At 45.8% G+C, this 25700-nt stretch overlaps 1 protein-coding gene across 2 annotated transcripts in view; it reads right to left on the minus strand.

The window, feature by feature from the left end:
* LOC144823106 (chaperone Ric-8A-like) overlaps positions 1 to 25700 on the minus strand; it is a 152368-nt gene that overhangs the window by 124209 nt on the left and 2459 nt on the right. The window contains exon 2 of one of the 2 annotated variants that reach the window (XM_078681287.1): positions 20178 to 20225. The exons of the other annotated variant lie outside the window; for it this stretch is intronic. Coding sequence (XP_078537413.1) covers positions 20178 to 20225 — 48 coding nt within the window. The remainder of the gene's footprint in view (positions 1 to 20177; positions 20226 to 25700) is intronic. 2 annotated transcript variants of the gene reach the window in all.

The raw sequence follows: 25700 nt of genomic DNA on the forward strand, positions 1-25700 counted from the left end.
GTACGCTGAGTAATAACAGAAGGGAATTCACACAAATTGGTAGCAGCCCGTGAAGTCACCCGGTCAATGTACATGGTGAATTGAAATATACGGGCCGGAAGCGGCGAAATTATTGGTTGGGTGACCTCGCGCGCTCTATCAAAACCACTCCAAAATGGTTGAGCTTGCCACAGGTCCAGCGCTGTAAAGCACAATTCTCTGTGAGATCTGGATTCTCAGCAATGAATGATTGCACAATTGGGAGGGAATCAGAGCAGTAGGTACTGTGGGCTGCATCCGAGGAGTTTCAGTCATATGGTGTTTATCTATGCTTGTGTCCATGTGTGCAGTGTCAGGCAGCTGCAGGTGTGTGATTGCCCAGTTGCTGAGACATCTGCAAGTAAACTTTGATGTTTAACTCTTCGGTTTTACCTCTTCCCTCTGCAGGAGGATGTTTTCAGATGGCATGCTGAGGTGGCAACGTATAATGTGACACTGATTTGTAGTGACACTCAATAATGATCTGGTCTCGCACCATGACACCTTCATCTTCAAAGTTAAGGGAGGAGGCCGGGTACCCTAGTCGGGTGTGGAAGGAGCCCATCAATTCAGTGATGCCTTGGCAGAAGCTGCTGAAACTACAACACTCAGTCAAGCTGGCTGAGGGTCTTGAAGATGGCATTAAGCAGGTCAGAGATAAATGTGGGTATGGATACTTATTTTGCCAGCGCGTGACCAAATGGACTAACCAGTGCTGTGAAGGACCAGATGGCATTTCTTCAGTTACCAACATCGACTGCTGCAGAAGAATCTGTGGCTGGTTCAGTTATTGGCCACAGCTTGTGCCAAGGAGTTGGAGCTGATGTGTGTGTGATATGTTTTGCTCTGCACATGCAGTCATGGAATTTGGGCCACTGGGAGTGACCACCACCAGGCGACATTATGGTATGGATGCATATCTAGTGTGTGGGTGATAAAACTGGGTTCTGTCTTTTATACCTCAAGAGCAATGGGACCGTTAGGGGTGGATAGCTGTTCTGCAGCGGAAGCAATACAACATGGTGGCCAACGTCTAATGGTGAGAGAAAAGTGTGTATGGTAGGTGGAGGTGGATTGGCGGCCATATGATTGTGTGAATGTGACTTCACTAGTCTCATCAGTTACACAGCTCTGTAGTGAGCCAAAAGGACCCTTCTGTGGTGGGCTCCACAAGGGGAGAGAGGAAAATATTGCAGCGTCGTGCATCAGGACTGGTGCAATATTGATGTGAAGAGGCTGCAAGGTAGTGGGGCCAGAGCTACGGATTCATGATGTGAAGCCAGAGTAGGTGTCTAAAATGCCATGGGGGGCCTGCAGTGGGGACTGGTGTAACAAGCAGACAGCATTGCAAGAGCTCGGGGTCCTTGGTGTCAAACCTGAACAGATGCCAAGTAGAATCCAACTAACAAGCAGGGCCTAGCAAGGGCTCTGAAACTCATCGTTGGACTTCAGCAGGAAGCAATGGAGCTAATGAAATTCCTACTATAGGTTAGGTGCTAGATCAGCCGTAAGGACCTAGTGAAGTGCAGACTGCATACAGCATAGCAAAGACTCTATAACTACAGCCTGGGGCGATAATAGTAAGTATGTTATGGGGAACTCAAGTGGCTGGTCAAGTGGTGGAGGTGCTGCTCTGAATGGCCGGTGCCAATCTGGGACAGCACATTGGACGTGGCTTGTGGAGGTTGGATACCCCTTACTGCAGAGTCATGACCTTTAGAATAATCCCCAGGCATCAAACTGGAAACATTGAAGCAGTACTCCTGTGCACCAGAAGGTGGTCGTGCCTTTCAGCACCAACATTGTTCTTTTCCAGAAGTGATGACCGGAGCCGCATATAAGCATGCCCCTGAAGTCAGTTCCTTTCTTCTGACAACTTCAGATGTGGATTCAGAGCTTCTCTTTGGGACTTCAAGACCACTCTTTTCATCACAAAATGTTCCCGTGTGCAAGCGAAAATGTAACACAACAGGATTCAATCTGAGTAGGTGGTGTCACAAACAAATGCCTTTGACAGACCCTTACAAAGTGTGTCTTTGGTGCCTTGGGTCAGAGCACGACACCAGGACTTCTGACAACTGAATACAAAGTTAACATGAGATAGAGAGGCAAAACCTTATGCATCTTGTAAAATATCAGGGAGAGAGAAGCAGAGATTCATTCAGCTTCCGGATTGTCAATCTTGTGATCAATGAGGAATGAATCACTTGTGTCAACGAGTCTCAAAGAACTGTTATCGGAGACCCTCAACCATACTTTCACAGTACACTGTATATGTCTTTTTTTCCGCCTGTGTGGTAAGATGGATAGAATCATCATAGGGTTGTAATCACTTGAGGGTTCCGTTTTCCAAGTGATTAACCATACTCCTCCAGGAGGAAGACTGTCTGGGTGATGGCAGGTGTAAAAAACGGTTAAAAATATCCCCCCAATAGGGGGCTACAACACCACGTTGCTAGCAAGGGGTGCACCTCTCCTGGACATTTGTCAACAGCTAAATAGGTGTCATTTCATACAATCCCGAGCACTACAGCCTCGACAGTTAGGTCCATCGAGAGAGGCAATTTGCCCACAAGGTCCTGTAGGGCATTTTGGTATAAGTCAGTTTACAGACCTACTAACAGAAGAAATACTGCTTTGGTATCTATACTAATAGTGAGGAAATCTGCCGTTAAAAGTCCCCATCAGAAGAACAAGTTACTTACCTTCTAAAATGATTTTTCTGCTGGATGCTCGATCTAACTGCACTGACCCTCCCACCTCCGAGTTCTGTGAACTGGACTCTTTTTTAAACTGAAAGGTCCCACTTTAGAGATCTGCCCACTGGTCAATGCAATATGGCGTTTTGCTCCGAGTCTGAGGATTGGGACAGACTAAGAAAGCAAATGACATCAGTGCACCTGTCACTGCGCCTGACCATTCACTTTGGGGCTCCGATCGTCACTTCTGGACACAGAGCTGCAAAACACTACCTCCTGGCATGCAGGAGTACTGCTTTAAAGTTTCTGGATACAGTCTGATGCCTGGGGAATATTCTAAAGGTGAGGAATTTGTAGTTAAAGTATGCACCAGAAAGATCATAATTTTTTTTAAACTATTTTTATTGCTTTCAAACAAATAGGTCACATTTCTTGGTTTGTATACAATTATACAGTTACATTCGTTATACATTCAATAGGAATCAGTAGTAAATCAATCATTAAGTCCCATTGTTGTGGGGCGAGGCTTGCCGCGCAGTGGAATGGCCGCTCTGTGAATGCGCTCCGCCAACCGGGAATCAATCCTTTACTAATCCTGGACAGGGAGAGCTGCTGTGCCGCTATTTGACAATCATCGGGTGGCGGAACATCTGTGGACCCTGGTGCTGGCGCTCCGGTGGATCAGTCGCGCCCCGGTGCTGAGCTGTGTGGCTGACTCCTGACCCGCCGGGGGCCTGATACTCCTTGCCTCCTGACGAGCTGCGGACGGGCAGTCCTGAAAATTGAGCCCGCGGCTTCAATTGAGTCGTAGGCCGTGACCTTCGTGTGGCGTGGCGACGGCCCCATGCATCGACCAATCGGCGCTGAGGTATAGTCGTAGCCTGCTGGGGTGGAAGTGCAGCGATGTGCCCAGTTGCTGCAGGGTCGCGAGTAGAGGTGCCCTGGACGCACTGCCCTGGAGGCCGCTGCAGCCATTTTGAGGTTGGGATACTTGGAGCCAGGGACCACCTGCGGATGGGGCTGCTGAGACGATTGAGGCACTTCTGCTGCCATCGCAGGAGCTGCGATCTTGCTGTGTGCGCCTGAAGCGGTGGGGCACGCTCGGTGCACCGGAGGGGGCCTTTCACAGAGTGACGAGGCCTTGGATGCATGCTGCCCCAGCAGAGGATCACCCATACCAGCAGTCGGGTGAGAGACTATATGTGATGGATGGGTCGCTATGTACTTACCAACGGATGAGCTGGATTGGATAATCTGCTGCCTTTTGTGGAGAGGTGTGGATGCCAGGGTGCGGTGTTCTGGTGGGAGCACCCTAGAGACAGCGTGAACATTAGGCCTATCTCCCACTTGCTTCGCCACCTGTGTCACGCTGCACTGCTGCTGGCTGTGGAGTGGCTTGTCTGTGACTAAGCTCAATGGGGGGTGTCTCCCAAGTGGCACTCGTTTGTGGCACGCTGGTGATATCCTAGCCATTGCGAGGCCTGGGCTGACTGTGGAGCTCCATAAAATACAGATGCGCACTGGTGGCCCATAAGACGCCGAGGTCCTACGCCGAACCTGCTGCTCTGTGCAAGGGTGTGTGGCGAAGTCCTGAACTACACACAGTATACTAACCCTTGCGTTTGGCGCACCTCCACCGCCGTGTCCACCATGGGCAAACAGGATAATAAACAGCCGAAATTGACTTTTGAAAACAAGCGTGCCACGTGACATACAGAGCCGGACCCGGATGCACAGGAGGATGGTCAGAATGGCACGCAGGCTGATGACCATGGGGAAGATCTGCGGACCCTTATGTTGGAGATGCGCTCCAGCCTGTGCAACATAGACACGAAGTTGGATAACCTGACCTCACAGCTAGACTCTGTCAAGACGCAGACACAGGTGGCGTCGCACGAGAACAGACTCGATGCCCTGGAAAATCGGAACACCAAATTTCATGAATTCCAAGTGAAAACAAAGGAGCAAATGCTACATATGGTTTAATTATTGGGAATTATTCGGGCTAAAAATTATGATTTAGAGGTGAGGTCCCATAGAAATAACCTCCGAATTACTGGAATTTCCTAAACTACCGCTATATCAAAGATGGGGACCTTTTTAACAGACCTACTACATGAACTCTTTGATCCTCATTTGTGCCCTGTCTTCGTGGTGGAGAGGGTACATAGGTCTTTGGGGCCGAAACCTCCGGTGGGTGCTACACTTAGACTCATCCTGGCTAAGCTCCAGAACTATCAAGACAGGGATCTTATTTTGCACTTGGCCAGGGAAAAAGGTCAAATGACACATAAAGGCAAAACCATTTCCTTTTATCCCGACTTTACCCCAGCTGTGCAGGCGGCGCGTCGAGAATTCCTCCCTGCTAAACGTATCCTTATGCAAGCCCAGATCCCTTATTCCCTGCTTTACTCTGCTAAGTTAAAAGTTTCACATGGTGGCACAGCTCACTTCTTCACAGATGCGAAGTCCGCCTTGAAGATCGCCAAGCATAACGGTGGAAAGAAAACCAAGGACGTCTGAGAGACAGAGAGATCTACAACTGACCGCTTTAGTGATAACGACTGACTTGGGTATCATAGTGTCTGCTAGCCTTTCCAAATGTGCTGCTGGGGTGCTAGCTTGGGAGGCATATGTATCTTCTGTCATAGTGTGCCCTGGAGTTCTATAACCTGAGTTGGTTTATATAGGGTTTGCTAATAGAGATTTAAGCTGGCAGCGTCTCTGCAGTGCTTCCAGCCACCCTCTGCAGACAGGGAGGTTTGCCGGTGCTTCCACACCCTCATGGGAAAATTTCCCGGTATTGATTTGTGTTTTTTTAGTTTAATTTTTGGGTGGGAATATTCTGCAACCTGATTGGGGGGTTGGAGTGGGAGGGGGTGGTGGTGGTGGGTAGGGGCAGTTCTATTGTTCATTGTCAGTATGATTGCATATTGTTGGTCAGGATATTCGGTACGCCATTGGGGCGTCACGTTGCCACTGTTCGTATTGCCCTTTGAGTTCACCACGCACGACTTCATGCTAACACAATAACTTTCCTCACATGGAACATCAGAGGGCTGAGTGACAATAGGAAGGCCAGGCTAGTGCATGCCTATTTATCCAGGCACAATATAGATGTCTGTTTATTGCAGGAGACCGATTTAAATGTCACACCATCATAGAGGCTCCGTCACACTAGGTGGGGTAGAGTGTACTCTTCTATTTACTCCAACTGCGGTCGTGGGGTGGCTGTGTTGATTAGGAGGGGAGTGGATTGGCAGGAGAGAGAGGTTCACAATGATCCCGAAGGGAGATTTATCCTCATACATGGTGAACTGGGTGCCGTTTCCCTAGTTATAGCGGCAGTGTATGGCCCCAATGTGGACTCGCCAGAGTGTTTTTGGGATGTCTGGACTAAGATCAGGGCGAATGGTTGCAATACAATTTTGTGGGGATTTTAATGCTATACTAGATGATGATATGGACAAGCGAGGTGTTGCTCGCCCCTTGCATCTGGCTGCTAATGCTGCCCTGTATGCTATAATTTCTGATGGAGACTTCAATGACATATGGCATAGGAGACATCCTTTAGCCAGGTAGGGCACATGTATCTCTAGTCTTAACAGTGCCTAGTCCCGGTTGGACTTCTGGTTGGTTTCACGCGACATAGCTGCTTGGACCTCTGAGGTCCTACACATGCCACTCTCCTTGTCGGACCATGCCCCTTGCTTGTTAAGACTGCTACTCCCGAGTTCACCTCCCCGTGCTTTTACCTGGCGCCTTCCGTCGCATGCCCTGCTTGATGAAGCTTTCAAGGAAGAAATAAGATCGGATATTATCGAGTATTTTACCCTAAATACTGGTTCGGTTGACACAGAGGCTTCACTCTGGGTGGCATTTAAAGTTGTTATCAGAGGACAGTGTATCGCTAGACAGATGGGGGTACTGAAGGTCATAAGGGGTATGATTGCTTCACTGGAAGCTCAAATAAAAGAGCTTGAAAACCAGTTATTCTCTACCAGTGAGCCCGAAACTGCCGCCCTCCTGAAATCCAAATTGTTGGACTTTGCTGAAGAGGCCCAGCGCAAGGTCAAATGTATAGGTAAATAAGCAGAGGCGTGGCGGTATGGCGAGGGGGATAGGCCTGGCCGCCACGTTCATTCATGAACTTCATCCCCCACAAGGTGACTCCGTTAGAGGCCAGACTGCAATTTTGGATGACTTCTCTGCATTTTACGCACACCTTTATACTGCAACCCAACTTGCCCTGAGGGAATTCAACCATTTTTGGATTCGATCACATTGGTTTGGTTCAATCATACCCATAGAAAGTATATGGATCTCCCTATTATGGCGGAGGACTTGCTCATGTTATAAAAAGCTTGCCTCTAGATAAGGCCCCTGGGCCAGACGGCCTTACCACATCATTCTATAAAATGTACGTGGAGGAAATGGCGCCTAGACTACTGGCGGTATATGAAGAGGCTTTGGAGGTGGGTGTCCTACCTCAGTCAATGAGAGAAGCTATAATTATCACCCTATTGAAACCCAGAAAGCCAGAAACAGAGATAGATTCCTATAGGCCGCTATCGTTGATAAAAGTGGATGTTAAAATCCTCGCGAAGTTGATTGTGAATAAATTACAGCCTTTACTTCCCATGGTTTCGCTCCCCGATCAATCGGGGTTCATCCCCGGGAGGTCGACTGCTCATAATTTGAGAACCATTTTCTCAGCGCTGCATTACTTACACCCAGAGGTGCGCCCAGCTGCTATATTTCTAGATGCCACAAAGGCATTCGATACGGCCTTATTTGTTTGCCATATTGGGTCATATGGGGTTTAGCCCACTCTTTATCAACCGCATCCGGCAGTTATACACTTTACCCACCGCCCGGATCAGGGTAAATGGCATCCTTTCGGATCCATTCCCCATTTTGTATGGTATCAGGCAGGGGTGTCCACTCTCTCCCTTGCTTTTTGCTATCACGATGGAACCCCTGGCTGCCCGCATTAGACAACACCACACAACCCGTGGCATTGGCTTTAGTGCCAGAAGCCTACTCATTTCGCTCTATGCGGATAATGTTACTCTGTATATTGTTAATCCAGAGGAAAACTTGAACCCCATCTTGAGAGAGTTTATCCGATTTGGGGGTATTGCTGGTATCTCTGTTAATTGGGCCAAGTCAGTGGTCTTTCCCCTGACAGACAGCACACCTAAGATAACATCTGAGTTCCCTCGGAGGTGGGAGGCCAAGGCGGTCAAATACCTGGGTGTGTGGATAAGCCGGGTCACGCAGGAGATGTGGAACTAACCCTGGGCGAAGGACTTCGCTACGCCCACGGAGTGGGCGTAGTGTTGCCTACTTCGCCCTTTACAAAGTAGGCGTAGCAGGCAACACTACACCCACTCCGTGGGCGTAGCGAAGTTGCCCGCCACCCGCCTCCCTCCCGCCCTCCCCTACATACCTAATTTTTATAAATGCGCAAAGAAAAGTAAATAAAAGGCACTTACCTTGTCCGCTGCGTCCCGGGGCTCCCTCTGCTCGTTCACGCCGCCGTCTTGGATACCAATGCGCGAGAAATGCGCATGCGCGGGCGGCCGCGCATGCGCATTTGTATCCAAGACGGCGGCGTGAACGAGCAGAGGGAGCCCCGGGACGCAGCGGACAAGGTAAGTGCCTTTTATTTACTTTTCTTTGCGCATTTACAAAAATTAGGTAAGTAGGGGAGGGGGGCAGGCGGCGGGGAGGGGGGCAGGCGGCAGGGAGGGGGGCAGGCGGCGCGTAGTGGGGCTACGCGAAGTGCGCAGGTGGGCGTAGCTTCTCGCCCACTTTGCGTAGCTTCGCGTAGCCCCACTACGCATACTACGCCCAGGGTTATGTGGAACCTGAATTACAGGAGGGCTGTCACTTGGTTGGAGGAGAAGGTTAAAATTTGGTCCAAGATGCCACTGTCATTGGGCAGGCAGATAGCATTGGCTAAAATGGTTGTCTTACCAAAGTGTTTGTATTTATTTATTAACGTTCCAATCCCTCTCACACAACACTTTTTTAACAACCTAAAATCACAGTTGGTCTCCCTGGTATGGGCGGGTGGTCAGGCTAGAATTTCCTGGGATATGTTGACACTCCCGTTGAGGCAAGAGGGGCTTAGGTGCTCCAGATATGCATCTATATGCGCTCTGTGCTCAGACCCAATTTCTACACTACTGGATCCATCCGACGCCCTATCAACCGCATGTGGCAGATGAGATCGATGCGGTAGCCCGTCCCGAATAATATGGCGCTTTATCAATCTGCCCTGCGGCCCCGCGGCGACATAGACACCGCCGGGACTCTGCGATGGGCATGGGGAGAGTTGCGACAACGGGTGGGCGTCCCAATATTGTATGCTCCCTCTGTCCCACTGGCACAGAATCCCATGCTACCCTGTATTCGGGATGGGGTCAGTAAGACGCTAGTACAAAAAATGAATCTCCACACTTTTGCGGACCTGTACCCTGGAGACATATTCAGACCTCAGGAGGCAGGTGAGGGGCAGACTGTACCATTTGCAGAGCTATTCTTATATCACAAACTGCGTGCAGCATGCCGTGCCCTATGGGACGGTTTCCCGGCGGCTCCTCAAATGTTGCCTGCACAGGAGAATTTGTTGAAATACCCATCTCCCCACAAACTCATAACGCACCTGTATACACAAATGCAAAACACAGCACCGTTGGTGACACCTAGGTTCCTCCAGTGCTGGAACGACAAGCTCCCTATTCCGCTGACTGAGTCCCAAATTAAAGGCTACATTTGATCCACTTTAAATATTTGCATAGATACTATAGGACACCTGTGGGTCTGTGCTGGATGGGTCTCAGGGAAGACGATAGCTGCTGGTGCTGCAATTACTCCCCTGCTTCATTTCTATATTTGGCGTGGGACTGCCCACGGATTGCTGAATTCTGGTCCAAAATATTCACAGCAGTGAATCATACGATTGGGAGATCGGATGTCCCGACCCCTGCCTTGGGTTTACTAGGCTATGTTAAAGACACACCGCCTAAGCAGCGTAAACTACATGCTCTTCTCCTGCTTTTTGCCAAACGACAGGTTGCAATACATTGGGGGAGGAAAAGAACTCCCTCAATCAAGGGATGGATGAGTGATGTCGCATATGGCCACACACAACTGAACACGTTTTGGGAACTTATGCCTCCAGGCCTCAAAACATTTGGGAACCTTTTCTGGCCTGGGCACAGGGTCAACTTGAGCCTCCGGCGTCAACACCCACTGGTGGGGTCCAGGATGTGGATTGAATCATTAGATTTCATGTGTTTTTGACACGCTTACTGTCTGTCCCTCCCAGTATCTACAATTCGTGCTTGTTTGGGTTGTTCAGGTCATTCACCCTCTATGGGATACTAGGTAATGTTATTTACGTATTAACGCTGATCACCTGAAGTTGTGTTGATTGAATCCTTCATATCGGTGGATACGTGTGTCGCTCAGAGATATTAACTGTGTTATGTAATGGATAGACCATGACTACTATATGTCCTGTGCTGCTGTAAAACCATACTGGCTTGTTGTGGTGTCAATGTATGATGTTCTTTTAAAAATGTCAATTAAAAAATATTTTTTAAAAAACAACAACAAAAAAAGTCCCATTGTTGTTCGGGTACTGTCCCTCATCTCCATCTCCCTGGTAGGTGAGATACACAGTTCACCCTGGTATACATTCCACTTGCTCTATTTTTGTCACATTTTATAGGGCAGCCTCTTGATATAGACACCTATTTTTCTGCTATCATACACTTGTCTAATTCCTTAGTCCAACCCTTCAGCGATGGCCTCTCTTACACCCCCCATTTCCTTTCAATTGCATGTTTCACCAGTGTGTATCCCCGTGTTGTAATTTGTTGCTCCACTTCCGTGAGGTCTGTAGCCTCCCATATGTTTAGGAATCTCAGTTGGGGAGGTAAGTCAATCTCTTTTCCTAGCGCCATCTGCATGTGTGTTGTAGCCCTCTCCCATAGAGTTTGTACGTGGGGTCACTCCCATATTATGTGGTAGAATGTGGCTTTGCGCTTGCATCGGCGGAGACACTGCGCATCTTGTCTCTTCCCTGTCTTTGCCAGCATAACCCCTGTGAAATAGGTCTGATATAGAATTTTCAATTGGATAATGGCTGCTTCTCTCGGGGACATCAGTGCAGTTCGCCAATCATCATCTTCTAGCTGCCCCACATCGGTCTGCCATTTCTCCCGAAGAGTATGAAACATATCTGGTAGGTTGTTACATAGTTTCCTGTATGTTAAAGATACAGCTTTCTCTAGTATAGGTTCCGAAAGCTATCGGTGCTCTAAAGGGGATGACTCCAGTATATTTGCCATGTTTGTGAGTGCAGCCTGAAGGGCATGTCATACCTGTAAATAGCGGAAGGTCTAGCCTGGAGCTAGTTCATATTGTTCCCTTAATTCCGCAAATGTTAATAGCTTCCCCCTTTTCACTAGGTGGCCTACTGTGGAGATTCCTATAGTATCCCATCTGTCAAAGCCTGGTTGATTACAGAGTAATCCGACCCTTTGGGAGGACCATAGTGGGGTGGCCTGTGTTAGTACATCTGACCAGCCAAGATGCCCGTTAGCCTGGCGCCAAATCTCTACCCTTGTGTGCTGTTGGGCCCAGATATCAACCTTTCCGAGCTTCAGAGTAAAGGGCTCCCAGGTAGCCCTCCCTTCCGATTTGATATCTATCCAGCAGTTATGCCGGGTCCAACGGGAAGCGATAGATCCAGTGGTTCACCACTATCAACTATGACGCACAGTAGTATAAACGCATATATGGGAGAGCAATGCCTCCATCGTACCAGCCCTTAGTCAATTTATGTAATGCTATCCCGGGAGCCCTCCCATCCCACAGTAGCGTTCGTACCTCATTCTCTATGTTTCTAAATTAGGACTCATGGACCTTATATGGACAATTTTGCAGGATATATAGAAAATGGAGAAGGGCAAGCATCTTAAAAAGGGCGACTCGACCCAGCAAGGAGAGGGGTAATGACCTCCAGTGCCTAAAGTCATCTTGCAGCCACTCCAGAGGGATGGCTACGTTTCTGTCGTAGAACATCTGAGGGGTCAGGGGTGATATAAATACAGAGGTATTGGAATCCCTCAACAGCTGACTGCATCTCACAACCTGGTGGGAAATTAGAAATCGGCCCATGAATTGCAAAGATTACTGATATGGACCAGTTAATCAAATAACCAGAGTATCTTTCGAAGTTCGTGAAGATATTTAAGATTCTGTTCACTGATTTGGAAGGGGACGTCAGATACAGCAGGATATCGTCAGCGTAGAGCGATATCCTATCTTCATGTCCTTCTGCCCACTTCAGCCCTCTGATCAATGGCTCCGCCCTTCCCATGAGGTCAATGGTTCTAGTCCTAATGAGAAAATCAGGCGGGACAGAGGGCAACCTTGTCTTGTGCCCCTTTTTAGTGGAAATATCCTGGATAGGCGATTGTTAACCCTGACCTGTGCTTTTAGGTCCGGGTAAAGCAGCTGAACCCAGTTTATGAATTTTGGACCGAACCCTAGGCGCCGAAACACTTTAAAAAGGTATGGCCATTCTATGGAATTGAACGCCACTTTGGCATCCAGGGACAACACCACTGCGTCTTCCTCTATTAGTTGTTTGCGGCCCAGAACATTATGAAGACAACGGATATTTAAGGCAGTGTTCCGGCCCGGCCCGAAGCCCAACTGGTCCACATAAACCAGTGAGGGGATCCTTGAGCTCAGGCGGGACGCTAGGAGCTTGGCGAGGATTTTTGCTTCCACGTTGATTAACGAGATCGGCCTGTAGGATCCACAGTTATCAGCAGGTTTCCCCGACTAACGAATTACTACAATAGAGGCGTTGGTCCTTTGGTAAGACTCCTTTTTCATAGCTTTCATTATACTTTTCTCGTAAGTGAGGTGAAACCATGGGAGGCCATTGTTTTTAGGAATTCAATTGGGATCCCGTTGGGCCCCATCGCTTTCCCCGACTGCACACTGTTTATTGCTAGACGAAGTTCGTCATCTGACAGGTCCTCCTCTAGTGTATTCCTATCTTCAGTGGTTAGGGTAGGCAAACTGATATCAGCTAGCAATTGTCGGGTGTCTTCAGCCGTAACCGTGGTCAAGGAGGTGTAGACCCTCTCGAGCTGATCTGCAAATGCATCCGCGATGGGGTGCAGGTCTGAGATGTATTGCTTGTTGCTAAGCATTATTCTGATTACCCAGTGCTCTTCATGTTCCCTCTTTTCCAAACACGCCAGCATCCTTCCTGCTCTAACTCCCAGTTTGTAGAGACTATGTCGTGAAGAGAAAGATCATTATTGAAGGTAAGTAACTTGTTTATCTTGGAGGCTGCTGCTCGGGGCAATGCTGGAATCAAGCACGAAAATGAAGAGGTCTTGAGAGGCAAGTGGTCTTGCAATCCATTGTTGACAGACTGAAGTCTAATGTGGCCCAAAGAGAAGGTGGTGAACAGACAACGCACAACCAGTGAGTTAGGCCTTGGAAGTTCTGCAGTGACTTCCACTGCGTATACAAGCAAATCAGTAGGTACAATGTGTAGAACAGTCAAGATAAGATCTCAGCACAACAGCCATCACACTTCTATAAGTGTGACAATTAAGACTATTCCAGGCACCCACAGCTATAAGAATCGCTTAGGTGTCAGATATTAGCCAATTTTATAATAAACAACTGTTAATGAATAAACAGTTCCGAGTAGAGGTATTGATCTACCGATACTCCCACTAGCGGATAGGAAGTGGCAATTTGGGAAAATAGAAGAAAAGATGGGGCAAGGTGACATTGGCAAAGGGATGTACATCCCTTCATTCTGTTACTGGTGTGTCATGGGACAAAAAAGGGGAAAAGGGTAAGAAAACGACTTCTTATATTCTTTTACTGTATCATTTACTATGTGCTTTGCATTTTTATTATTTCTATTTGTTTGTCCTCAATATTTTTTTAATGTTTGAAATGTTATATCTAGTGTGGTTTTGTGCTGCAGATTACACTTTTGCCTGCATAAAGGAAGCTCTTCGGTTCGATTTTCTTCTACTTTGCCCACGAACTGAGCACAGAATACTGTTGAGAAATCTTTGCCAAATTAAATTCTACTTTTGTCCCTCGACAAACATGTCCAGGGGTAGTGACCAGGACTGCTCTAGTGCCTGGAAACCTTCACTGATGAACAAGCACTTACCACACCCTAAATAACGCAACATAAAATAACATTAAATAGTGAATAAAATAATAAGCACTCACCACACCCTGTATAACACAATATGTAATAACATTCCATGGGGAATGAAAAACGAATTCAGTTTTATCCATTTTGAAACTGGATTAGACACTTCAATGCAAACCCAGAAAATTGTCAACAGCCCTTGGTCCAGTCAGCCTTAGAAGAGCAATGACAGCTGGCTAAAAATGTCCACACTTCAAAATACCTCCTCTTCACCTTACTAGTCCTATTCCTTACTTATAGGAGCAATTTGATAGAATTACTGCCACTCACTCAACCATTACAAAGCCTTTTTTGAAACTTTTCATAATTCCCATAGACTTATTGCCATAAAATACGTCTCCCACAACCTATTACTTTCTGTTTCTTTTTTTGTGCCCTTCCATTCCAGAGATTGTCAGGAAGGCTGCAGTGGTGCTTTCCGTATTTATATGGTGTTTGGCAGTTCTTAATTAGTAAGAAAATAAGGTCCAGGGCCCTAGTCAGAAGGCCACTGCAGCTTGGGTTCCCCATTACTCCTGCCAGCGTTGCCATTGAGGCAACTACAACTACAGGCCATCACACTCCTATAAGCGTGACAATTCAGACTATTCCAGGCACCACAGTAAAAAGAATCGCTTGGGTGGCAGATATTAGCCATTTTTGTAATAAACAACTGTTTTGGTGCTTACATCCCACCTTCACTTTTCATTGGTTGGTGTACTTGCCACTTACTTTTCCTCCATTTCTATTGGTTGCAGCATACTATTTCCTATTCTTCCTCTCCTGTGTTTCTCTTATCAGTGTCCCATGGCCAAAGTACTATTTGTATCTACTTTTGTGGAACTATTTTGTTTTATGTTTTGCCTGCACAGCGCTTGTGCTGAGCTTGTTTTTCAAATGCTAGCATTTCTGTCAGGAATCTTAATTGGTTTCGCTGTCCGATACGTTTTTTTTTTCATTTCTTTATCTCGTTTCTTTTTCACTCCGTGCTGTAACTTTCCTTTTTTCCACGAGGCTTGGAACACATCATTCTCCAAGACTTGTTTTCACCCCTCAGCCCCACCCCAGGTTTTTGCTTGCAGCTTTCTGATTTGCAGATACAGGGGATAATGCCATCCAGCCATCATTCCTCTACTAGTACGTGGGCCTTCAACTGCGCTTCCATGCATATTCTTGCTCACCTGTTGGCCAAGCCCTCCATTCTGTCCCTCACAGGCACCAGTACTGATGGAGCGCTCACGCTTCACACCTTATTTTAGTTGGCCGTCTGTATCACAAGCATAACAAACACACCGCAAGTGTCTTGTCCATAGAGGCCACAGCGAGGCTGGATTACAGCCCTTGTTTTTCATCGGTTCGGATCATTTGCCAGTCGTTGTATGGCTACATAGCTTAATATTTTCCAGCCTTTCTTAAAAAGGTCCGCCACATTACCAAGCTTACTGTTTTTCTCCCTAAGTGTGGTCAGCAGCAATCTTTTATTACACGTGGCTCCCGTTTTCTTTTTCTATCTCCTTGGGGATATGTGAATTACCGAGCATTGTATCCCTTTATCTCAGTTTAAAATATTAGCTGTGAAATACTAATGCTATCCCTTCTCTTTACACCTCATTTACAGCACCCACAAAGGGTACCCCACATGAGTAACACTTTCCTTATAAAGCCCCTCTTGGTGTGTGCCGTATTCCTTGTCCGTCTTGTTACACTTTTGTTTCTTCCAAGCTTCCATCAGATATGTGAACCCGCACAATACCTCATAGCCTCTGCTACCCGCTTTGGTCACCTTAGTAGTCTTAGCCTATGTTCTTTAACAACAGGTGTACTCCATATCTAATGGTCCGGATGAGACCCCATATCGCAGATGGGGTTCAAACGTTGTTGACAGTGTTGGGCAATGAATCAATTATCCAATTCCTTTTTTATTGTTAAAAGGGTCAAAGTATAAAACGAGTTTTATTCGTACAAAATACCAATCATTGGTCCTTTGCCAGAATTTTGGAAAACCTGCCATTTTGTGTTTCTTTCCGTATCTGTATGTATTTTGTGTATTGCCTATTAGCCCTTTATCTTTATGTTCCTGTTTTTCACAAGGGACACCATGCACTGCACAAATTAGTACTGCTAATATATATAATTTTCTCACAAACAGTGTTTGACTACTTTGTTCAACTTCCTTGTCTGTATCCTCCATACAGCTTTTTTATGCGTTTGTGCTATATGCAAATGAGAAATAAGCTGCCTTGCCTATCTACTCCACTTTAGTCACCTCCTCTATGTACTCGCAGCACCAAGATATTTCTGTCTGGTGGTGGGCGCTTTATGTAAGTGTAAGCAGACAATTAGAGCACTTTCAATGTGGCAGAAGGCAGTGCTTCACTTTGGTTTTTTTTACAATTGTTTGCATTTTTATACAGCACAAACTAAACTCAAAGGTATCGGAGCACATTGCATAAGCAACAGTTGCATTAGCCATGGACGCGCCGCCCAATGCCACGGGGAGAGGCTTATTTGCTTTTTTCCCCACATATTTATATAGTGCACAGCTGACCCAAATCTTGCCAGAATGTCCTCTAAACACAAAAGCCACACTTGTGGCTGCTGAAAGTGGATCTGACATCAAAATATCTGAATTTGCAGCATAACTGAACAGGAGCACTTTATATTACCACCCATTACTGCAAGTTATAACAGTTTTACAGAGTTTCTTTCAATTATATTGCACTACTGCTCACCAAGCTAAAACTTACCCAAAAAAATAATATTAATCACATAGGCGAAACCTATTGCATTTTGCCACTGCTTGTTTAATACAAGCAGTGCATTGCCTACTCCTAGTTCTACAACTACGTGGTGCTTTTTCTCATTTGATATACAAGGTGGATTGGCCCGCTTTATTACCAGGCTTTTGTTGTCGACAAAAGGGCAGTGTTTGTGCCCCGCCCTCTCTCGCGCTAAGGTTAGGTGGTGTGTTGGCCCGCTTTGATATTGAAAAGGTTTGGCATGCTGCAGACTCAGGTGGTGCACTGGCCTGCAGCAGAGAGGTCGCTGCAACACACAGGCCTGTTTTCTTCATAATTTAAAGAGATTCAAGCAGAGTGTTAGCCTTACCTCTTCCCCGTTTCAGTCTCTTCTATCAGAGATGGGCATGGCCTTCACTCTGAACTGGGGTGGCGGAGTGAGCTAAAGAACGGTGATGGATTAAACCCAGATCAGTTGACTGGGGGTGAGTGTTTGTATTGTCAACGCTCCGTCCATCACCACCTTTGGTTTTTCTTCATTTTATTGGTAGCAGGTGGGCTGCTCTCGAGTTGTTGGCAGAGGATACATTTTACATGCGTCTGTCTAGTGCCTAGATGTTTTACTATCATAGTACTGTCCTTAAACTAAACCTAGGGGCAGTCTTCATCAGAGGAACACAGAATTTACAGGCAGATCATTTGAGCAGGATGTACCCACATTCCCAGGAATTTGTCCTGAACCCAGTCATATTTCAAGAGACATATAACAGGTGGAGGGATCCCCTTGTAGATCTCTTTGTGAATCAACACATTAGCTAACCCCCAGAGTTTCTCATAAGACTCCAGGAGCTTTAGCCATCAGGGGTGGATCCTCTCTCCAGTCCATGGAAGACAATCTTCTTTATGAATTTACCCCGATTCCATTAATTGCGAGGGTCAAGGCACGGTTGCAGAGAGAGTTGGCATATAAGTGAATCCTCGTCCGTTATTGATCAAGGAGACCTTGGTTCCCTTTACTTCATCACCTAGCAGTAGAGCAAGAATGGGTCCTTCCTTTGTCTCCTCCTCCCTCAAGCCCTACTCCTCTTCCCATAGAGACCCTCACAGTAAGACTACTGATTTGGAGACCGAGTGGGATGCGCTCTAGAGTACAGGCCCCTTAGTCTCTATTTCTAAGTCTATGCAGACCTCTAGGAGGGGGGATCAAAAGACAGAGCCTACAATGACCATTGGTTATCCTTTAATTTCTGGTGTTAGTCTAGGTCTATATCACAGATTTTGGCTTCAGCTCCTGAGATATTGCAGTTTTTGCAAGATGGTTTGGAGAAGGAGGTATCTTTAGCCACCCTTAATCTGGATTTAGAGCCTAATTTACATAATGGTGGGGGCCCGTTTCTCCGTTAGGTAGATGGAGTAAATTGCTCCATCAACCAAGCTGGTGGTCATTTCTAAATTATTGGCAGGAACCTCCATCATGTTGATTACTGTCAGTGCTATTTACAGGTTGGTGCAGGGCTCTGTCAACATGAGGGAGCCCTGCATGAAAACAGGATTTTCTTTTTCAAAATGGAGAAGAAAATGCTACCCTAACCATGGGAGTCGTCCCCCATGGCGAGGGAAGCATTTATCTACTGCCGGAGTTTTCCTAGCGGTGACGGGCAGTGAAAACTGACCTTTAATTCCACCTATCTAAATTAGATGGGTGGAATTAGAGGTCTGCTTCTAACAGCCCTTACTCCAAAGTGCCATCAGAGGGGCTTAATCAAGGCGGAGACAGAGTAATCCCTAATGATTAAACCTAAGGTCCGCCTGCTTTGAAATTTGGAGAGCAGACCACTATTTTGGCGGTACTTATACTCCATTGCTGTTGCGATAGAGTATACATACCGGCAAGATATAAACCAGGCCCTTAGCCTTTTATGTTCGATGGTTACGAATCCTTTCCCACCATGTGATCTTTCTTTGGTGTTATTTTACCTCTAGGTAGCTCTGCTTGAGTCTTTAGGCACAATCTTTGAACAATTCCTTACCATGAAGTACCTGTCATGGTAAACATCAGTATGGCAAAGAGGATTTTGGAAATTAGGTGCATTAGTGTTGTCATCCTTATTTAAGGGTCTTTGGCGATAGAATAGTCCTTTCTTTAGACCCTAGGATCCTTCCGAAGTTCAGCTCTGGATTTCATGGAGTACAGAAGATAGTTCTCTTCTCTTTGATACCTGATACAGGTTCTCAAACTCATGTGTTTCATCTCTGGATGTAATAAGGGCAGTGAAAGTCTACTTCAGGAGATCTTCAGACTTCAAAAGGTTAGTCATTTTGTTAATTCTTAGTGCATTAAGAAGGGGAGAGAAGCGGTCTTCATCTACCCTGGCAATATGGGTAAAGACTGATTTCCATAGCCTATCAAAGCAGTGGCAAAGACATTCCTAAATCAATCACAGCCCGTTCTACTAGGGAAATGGGGACTTCTTGGGCAGAATGGGCTGGGCTCTCAATAGCAGATGTGTGCAAAGCAGTCACATAGGCTGACCCCACACATATATTACTCATTCTAGATTGAATGAGGCTCAGGGGTCTCAGTTGTCATTTGGTACTTCTGTTATTAAGAGCTTCATGTCACTGAAATTAAGAGATTAAAATGTGGATTTTTTCATTTAAATTTCTTGTGTTCAGTGACTACAAATGCATAATGAAAGAAAGCTAAGTAATGAATGATTAAAATTGGATCCCTTTCTGTAAGCATCTATGTTTTCCTGTTGTTCTTATTTTGGCTAATGATATATATATATATATAATGGGACAAGTAAGGTGAAGAGGTATTGTCCGGATTACTTACTAGTAATCTTCATTACTCTGATTCTTCCTTATTCGTCCCAGTACTTACGGCCCTCCCTACCTCCTCTTCAGTCTTATAGGAAGGGTTTGTTACAATCAGGAAGTAAGATTGTGGGAGAAGGGTTTTATGGCAATAAACCTTGGAGTAAAAGAAAGTGATAAAGGCTTTTGAATTGGTGAGTGAGTGGCAGTAATGCTGTCTCGTTACTCACACAAGTACTAAGAAGAGTAAGGAAGAATCGGAGTAATGAAGATTACCGGTAAGTAATCCAGGCAATATAGGCCACCTGTGATAGAAACACTACAGGAAACTCCACAAACCTATAAAAACTCATACCCTGACTGATCTCAGATCTCTACCTTTACACCTTGCTGCCTTTTTTCTTTTGTTCCTTTTCGTTGGCTTGAGGTATTCCTGCCCTGCCCATTTCTAGTTGTCATGGGGCTGATTGGGGACATCATTTATGGAACTCGCCAAAGATAAAGAATATTCAGAGCACTTCTTAATTCAGTGAAGTCTGAAGAGTGCTGCAAGATGGCATGCAAATCCTACTCCTCTACTCTCTCTTACAGGTATTTTCCTCCTGTTATTATGGCTGTGTTGAATTTTAAGGCTCTCACCTTTCTGGTCTCTGTGTCCTCATTTTCAAACGAAAAACACTGGGAAGTCTGGAAAAGAGGCACAGCAAAATGAAACTAAACTTGGAAAAGCATGTCAGAGATTACAGAGGTAACATCGAACAGACAGGAGTAAGCAGAGGGTCTACAAACAAGCACCCACAGGCACATGGAGAGGGACATTTCACTCACTTTGTACCACAATGAACTCTGCACTAAAACAACACCACAGAAGGATTTCACACTCGTCTTGTGCCACATGTGTTAACACTCGCCTGGGCCTCTTAGTGAGTCCTCATCTACACCATACAACCAATGATGCCTGTACATGTTCTCTACAATAGTTTGATGCCCATACTTGCTTTGTACCACTCATGGTGTCCACAGTCACCTGTAGCTGACATTCGCCTTGTACAACAGAAGCTGTAGGCATTCATCCAGCACCACAGATTTAGACCAAAATTGTTTGAACTATGGTTGGTGTCTATACTCACCCTGTACCAAGTGTAGTGTTGTGTGATCATGTGCAGTAGGACACGTATGGTCCTAGGCAGATTCCTTACAAAGTTACGTAATCAGTTGGGAGGTATAATGGTGTGTTTGGGTGTGGTCAATAAAGTCTATTGACGCAGTACGTTAACGGTTGCATGCCGAAGAATAAAGACCGAGCTCCCTGTGGGCATAGTCACTTACATGCTCCAGAGCTGGGGTGGATGCTTCAACTGGCGACGAGTAGGGGATACGTGCCAAGAAGAAACAGGACTGCTCTTCCTGCGAGTTTGACGAGGTCAAACAAACTGCTTGTGTGTGCCACGTGCGCCCCAAGAAGCAAGCTACCGTTGGCATATGTAGAGTCAAAGCACCACTCTAACTCGTACAATGCCCTTGAAGAAGGTGAAGGCCCTATGGAGGAGCACCGTCAGAAGGCCCGCCAAAAGCCTACTGCTAAGGTAAAAAAAAGAGATGCTACGCCACAGAGTAACACAAAGCCATCATAAATACAAAAGAGAAACGCTCATGGCAGCTACAACCAGGTACGAAGAAACACTAAAGGCAGCGACAGCCAGGTGCAAGAAAGCACTAAAAGGCAGAGACGATGAGGTGCTAAGAAGCACTAGAGGCAGCAACGGCCTAGTGTAAGAAAGCGCTAGAGGCAGAGATGACCAGGCACAAAGAAACGCTAAAGACAGCGACAATCAGGTACATTGCATAAAGTTGAGAGCTGTGAGAAACACGTGCAATTGACAAAAGCGTTATACACTGTCAAGAAAGAAGATGGCGCTGTACAACATCAAACTAGGTACAACAAACTCAGATGTAAACACACGGTTGATGGTTACAGAAGGTGCAGTTTCGAATGAGCAGCAACCGTTGAAGGGACAGCATATACTCTCAACGTCAGTAAGTCCCAACACAGGTTACTGATGCTGCAGTGTTTCTGAAACCACCACCGCCATTCGATACCACCAAAAAGCAGAATATTGGTGCCAGATGGACTGCATGGCTCAAACGTTTGAGGACTTCCTAGATTCCCTAGAAGTAGATGACAAAAAGATCTAATACTTAAAGAACCTTGCAAGTGGAGCTGTGAAAGAACTGACAAAGAAAATATCACAAACTCACGAAATATCGTACAGTCACATCAAGGAAACGTTTGATGCCAAGTTCAATCCAATGCCAAATGTCGACTATAAAAGATATAGTTTTGACCAGGCAAGACAGCAAGCTGGTGTAACAATGGATGAGTTTGTCGAAAGACTTGATACCCTCATCAAGCATTGCAAATTCAGTGAATTCAATCACGAAGAATCCATGCATCTTAGAGTCATCGTGGGTGCCTCTCCGATTCGTTCAGATGACGCATGCTGAGAGAGACGCTCTAGAAAAGGTACTCCTGGCTGCGAGAACTGATGAATGTGCAAATTGACAGGCTGCTGATATGGAAGCTGGAACAACCCAGAATGAATCAGCATTGACCACGAAAAATAAGTAGAAATACAAAGTGGAGGCCCAGAAGACGATGTCTCCGAAGAAAAATAAATTATGTTTCCGAGGTGGATGTGCAAAGCAAAAGAGACACTAAGTATGTCACGAACAGAAGAGAAAATAGGCACCAGAAAGGTCCAGAAGCATTTTAGCGACACCCACAAGACGAAGTTGATCGTCATCAAAGTCAGCTTCCAAAGGCTCTTCAGCATCATCATCGAGCAACAGTGAAGAAGATGGGTTTGCAATGGTGATGCTGACTGCAGAAAAACATGCACATGTAGGACTGGCTGCTTGCAAAGAAGAACACAAATTAAAGAGAGATCGCCATGTGAAACTACCCAACTCATTTGGCCAATGCCCCAAGATCACGTAAAAGGTGAATGGCTGCCATACAACTTTCATTGTAGACAGTGGTGCATTGAGCAATATCATGCCAGCAGAAACATACAATGCACTGTCTGTGATACCAGGTCTAATGCCATCGAAAACAAAGGTGTACACGTGGGCTCCTTCTATGCCATTACAAAGTCGAGGGTCATTTGTAGCGACCTTGAAGCAGACAAAAATGACAGTACAAGCACAAATTCATGTTCTCCAAGATACTTCGTCGAGTCTATGTCTACTCAGTCTCAGCACTGCTACTGACATGGGACTGATATCCATCAACTACAACCTCAATGCACTTTCTGAAATAGTATGTCAATCTCCGTCGTTATTTAATGGACTAGGTACACTTAAGACAATGAAGGTGCAACTTCACATTAATGAGGACATTCGTCCTGTTGCTCAGCGACATAGTCAGATGCTTTCACTTACAGGAGGCTGTTGAGAATGAACTGGGAACATTATTAAAGCATGACATCATCAAGCGCTCTACTAGTCCGAAGTCAAGGATTTTGCCCATAGTGGTAGTACAAAAAAGGACAGTGGAGGTGCCATGCACATTTGTGTTGATCTGTGCCAAGTCAACATAGCCACCCAGATCCACACATAGCAGACATGATTACACAGCTGAATGGCGCAAACGTTTTTGCCCGTCTTGATCTGAAGAAAGGGTACCATCAACTCGAGCTGGAAGAGAACTGTAGGTACATTACTACTTTTTAAACTCATGTTCGTTTGTTCAGTTACAAAATACTCAGTTTTGCTGTGTCATCGGCTGCAGAAATCTTTCAGGATGCCATTCTCTGAATTATTCAGCCTGTGACACATGATTTTAACTTAAGTGATGTTATATTAGTGTTTGAGGCCACAAGAAAGGAACATGACAAAGCTCTTCAGTAAGTGTGTAATTTGCTTGCCGATGCAGATTTCATGTTGAAATGCAGAAAAGTGCGAGTTTCACAAAACCAAACTCAAATACTTAGGGCATATTTTCTCTGAAGGGGTAAGGACTCCTGCCCCTGAAAAAGTACAAGCATTGTCATCCACCTGTGACCTGCAAGATATAAACCTGCTGCAGTCCTTCTTAGACATGGCCAGCTATTGCTACAAATACATTTGTGATTTTGTCACGATGAGAGCCCCATTACGAGAGTGAACAAAGAAAAATGTTCCTGTCCAATGGGCCCCTGAATGTGATCTAAGTTTCAGGAAAATCAAACATGCGTCTAAAAATGCAACTGAAATGGCTTACTTTGATCCAAAGTTACATACTGAGATTGTTGTAGACATAAGCCCGGTGGAGTTGGGTGAGATCCTTGCTCAACACAATGGACAGCCAAATGCTCAGAGACACACTGTGGACTATACCTGGCCGAAGTTTATCTCAGACTGAAAATGCCTATTCTCAGCCAGAAAAATAGGTCCTAGTTGTAGTGTGGGGCTTGTGAACATTTTCATGTGTTTATGTACGGAAAACATTTCACTCCTGTCACTGACAACCAGGTGTTGCTCGCCATTTTCAAAAATCCGAAAGCCAACATGCCCCCTCGCATCGAGAGGTGAGGGTTGGGATTGCAAGAGTATGATTACACTATTGTGCATAACCTGAGGATGGATCAAAAACAAGCAGATTATTCCTCATAAGTGTCATTACAGCGCGACGTCTAAAGCAGCTGAAGCATACATTAATTTCATAGTTAAGTCCAGCACCCCTGCAGCTCTATCCATTAAGCAGATCCTTACTGCTACTAATACAGACAGAGACATGCTCACACTCAAGGATCTAACTGCAAAGCAATCATGGAGTAAACATACTCACCCTCTCACAGATTACATGAATATATATCAAAAATTCGAGAATGTGCAGGAAGAACTTTCTGTCATTCAAGAAGGTATCATACTGAGAGATTCGAGAGTTGTCAAACCTGAGAACTTGAGACAAAAAGTTATTGAACTGGCTCACGAAAGACATTGTGGCATTGTAGCCACCAAGAGAGCCCTCAGAGAACGAATGTGGTTTCCTAGCCTTGGCGAACAAGTCGAGAAGGAACTGAAAGCATATCACCTGTGTAACTGCTTATATCTCAAGACAACAAAGCATCCGCTAAATATGTCTGACCTTCTTAAACAAGCATAGGAGAAAATTGCAGTTTATTTCTTTAGACCTTTAAACAATAACCATCATATTATGGCAGTTTTTGGTGAGTACTCACGTTTCCCTTAGTGGAAGATTTATCATTGACCACACATGACAAAGTCATCGAGAGGCAGGATAATATTTTTGTAATGTGGGGTATTCCCTCCATCCTCTAATCCGACAATGGTCTGCCCTTCAGTAGAAGAGAGTTTAAAGACTTTCTTAATCGTTTAAACATAAGCATTAGAAAAGCACGCCTCTCTGGTCACAGGTAAATGGTGTTGTTGAAATATTTATTGGAACCCTAAAGAAAGTGGTTCAGCGTGCTATGCTTGAAGGAATCGACCTCACGTCAGCTTTGTGTCCAGCCCTTTATGCTTTTCGGTCAACTCACCATTTCACAACAGGTGAAAGCCCTGCCACCTTGCTGTTTGGGAGAGCCATTGAGACAAAGTTACCACAGTGGACCATGAGCAGAGTAATAGACATTGATGAGATTCATGTCACGATCGCTTCTCGCAAAAGAAAGATGAAGACCTATGCAGATAAGCGTAGCAACACTAGGGAAACAGTTTTTAGGTCTCGCCTGTCGATGCGCATGCGCATCGAGCTTGCGAGACTATGGGGGCTTATCCACTCTTTATCCAACTTGCAAGGAATCGTGGCGATTCCTTGCAGTGCCCGTGACTTTTAAGCTCAATGCGCATGTGCATTGAGCTTAAAAGCGCGTGCACAGCCGCCCGCATTCCTCCGACACCTTTGAAGTGAAGCTTAGCTTCACTTCAAAGGCCCGGCTTCTTCACACCCACATGCCGCTCTGCCCCGCTCCGCCCCCTCCCCTGAGTCATCCTGCCTGCCCAGACTTCTCCTCCCCCCTACTTACATCCCGCTTTCACTTGTTAACTTTACCGCTGTCCGGGTGGTTCCATGTTATTTCTTTAACTACCTGCTCGTGACTGCCCGTCCTCGTGCTGGCACTGTGCTTTCCTCTGTGAACTTTAGGACTTCTCCATATA

The sequence above is a fragment of the Lissotriton helveticus genome, chromosome 3_1, assembly GCF_964261635.1.
Source record: "Lissotriton helveticus chromosome 3_1, aLisHel1.1, whole genome shotgun sequence".
Classification (NCBI taxonomy): domain Eukaryota; kingdom Metazoa; phylum Chordata; class Amphibia; order Caudata; family Salamandridae; genus Lissotriton; species Lissotriton helveticus.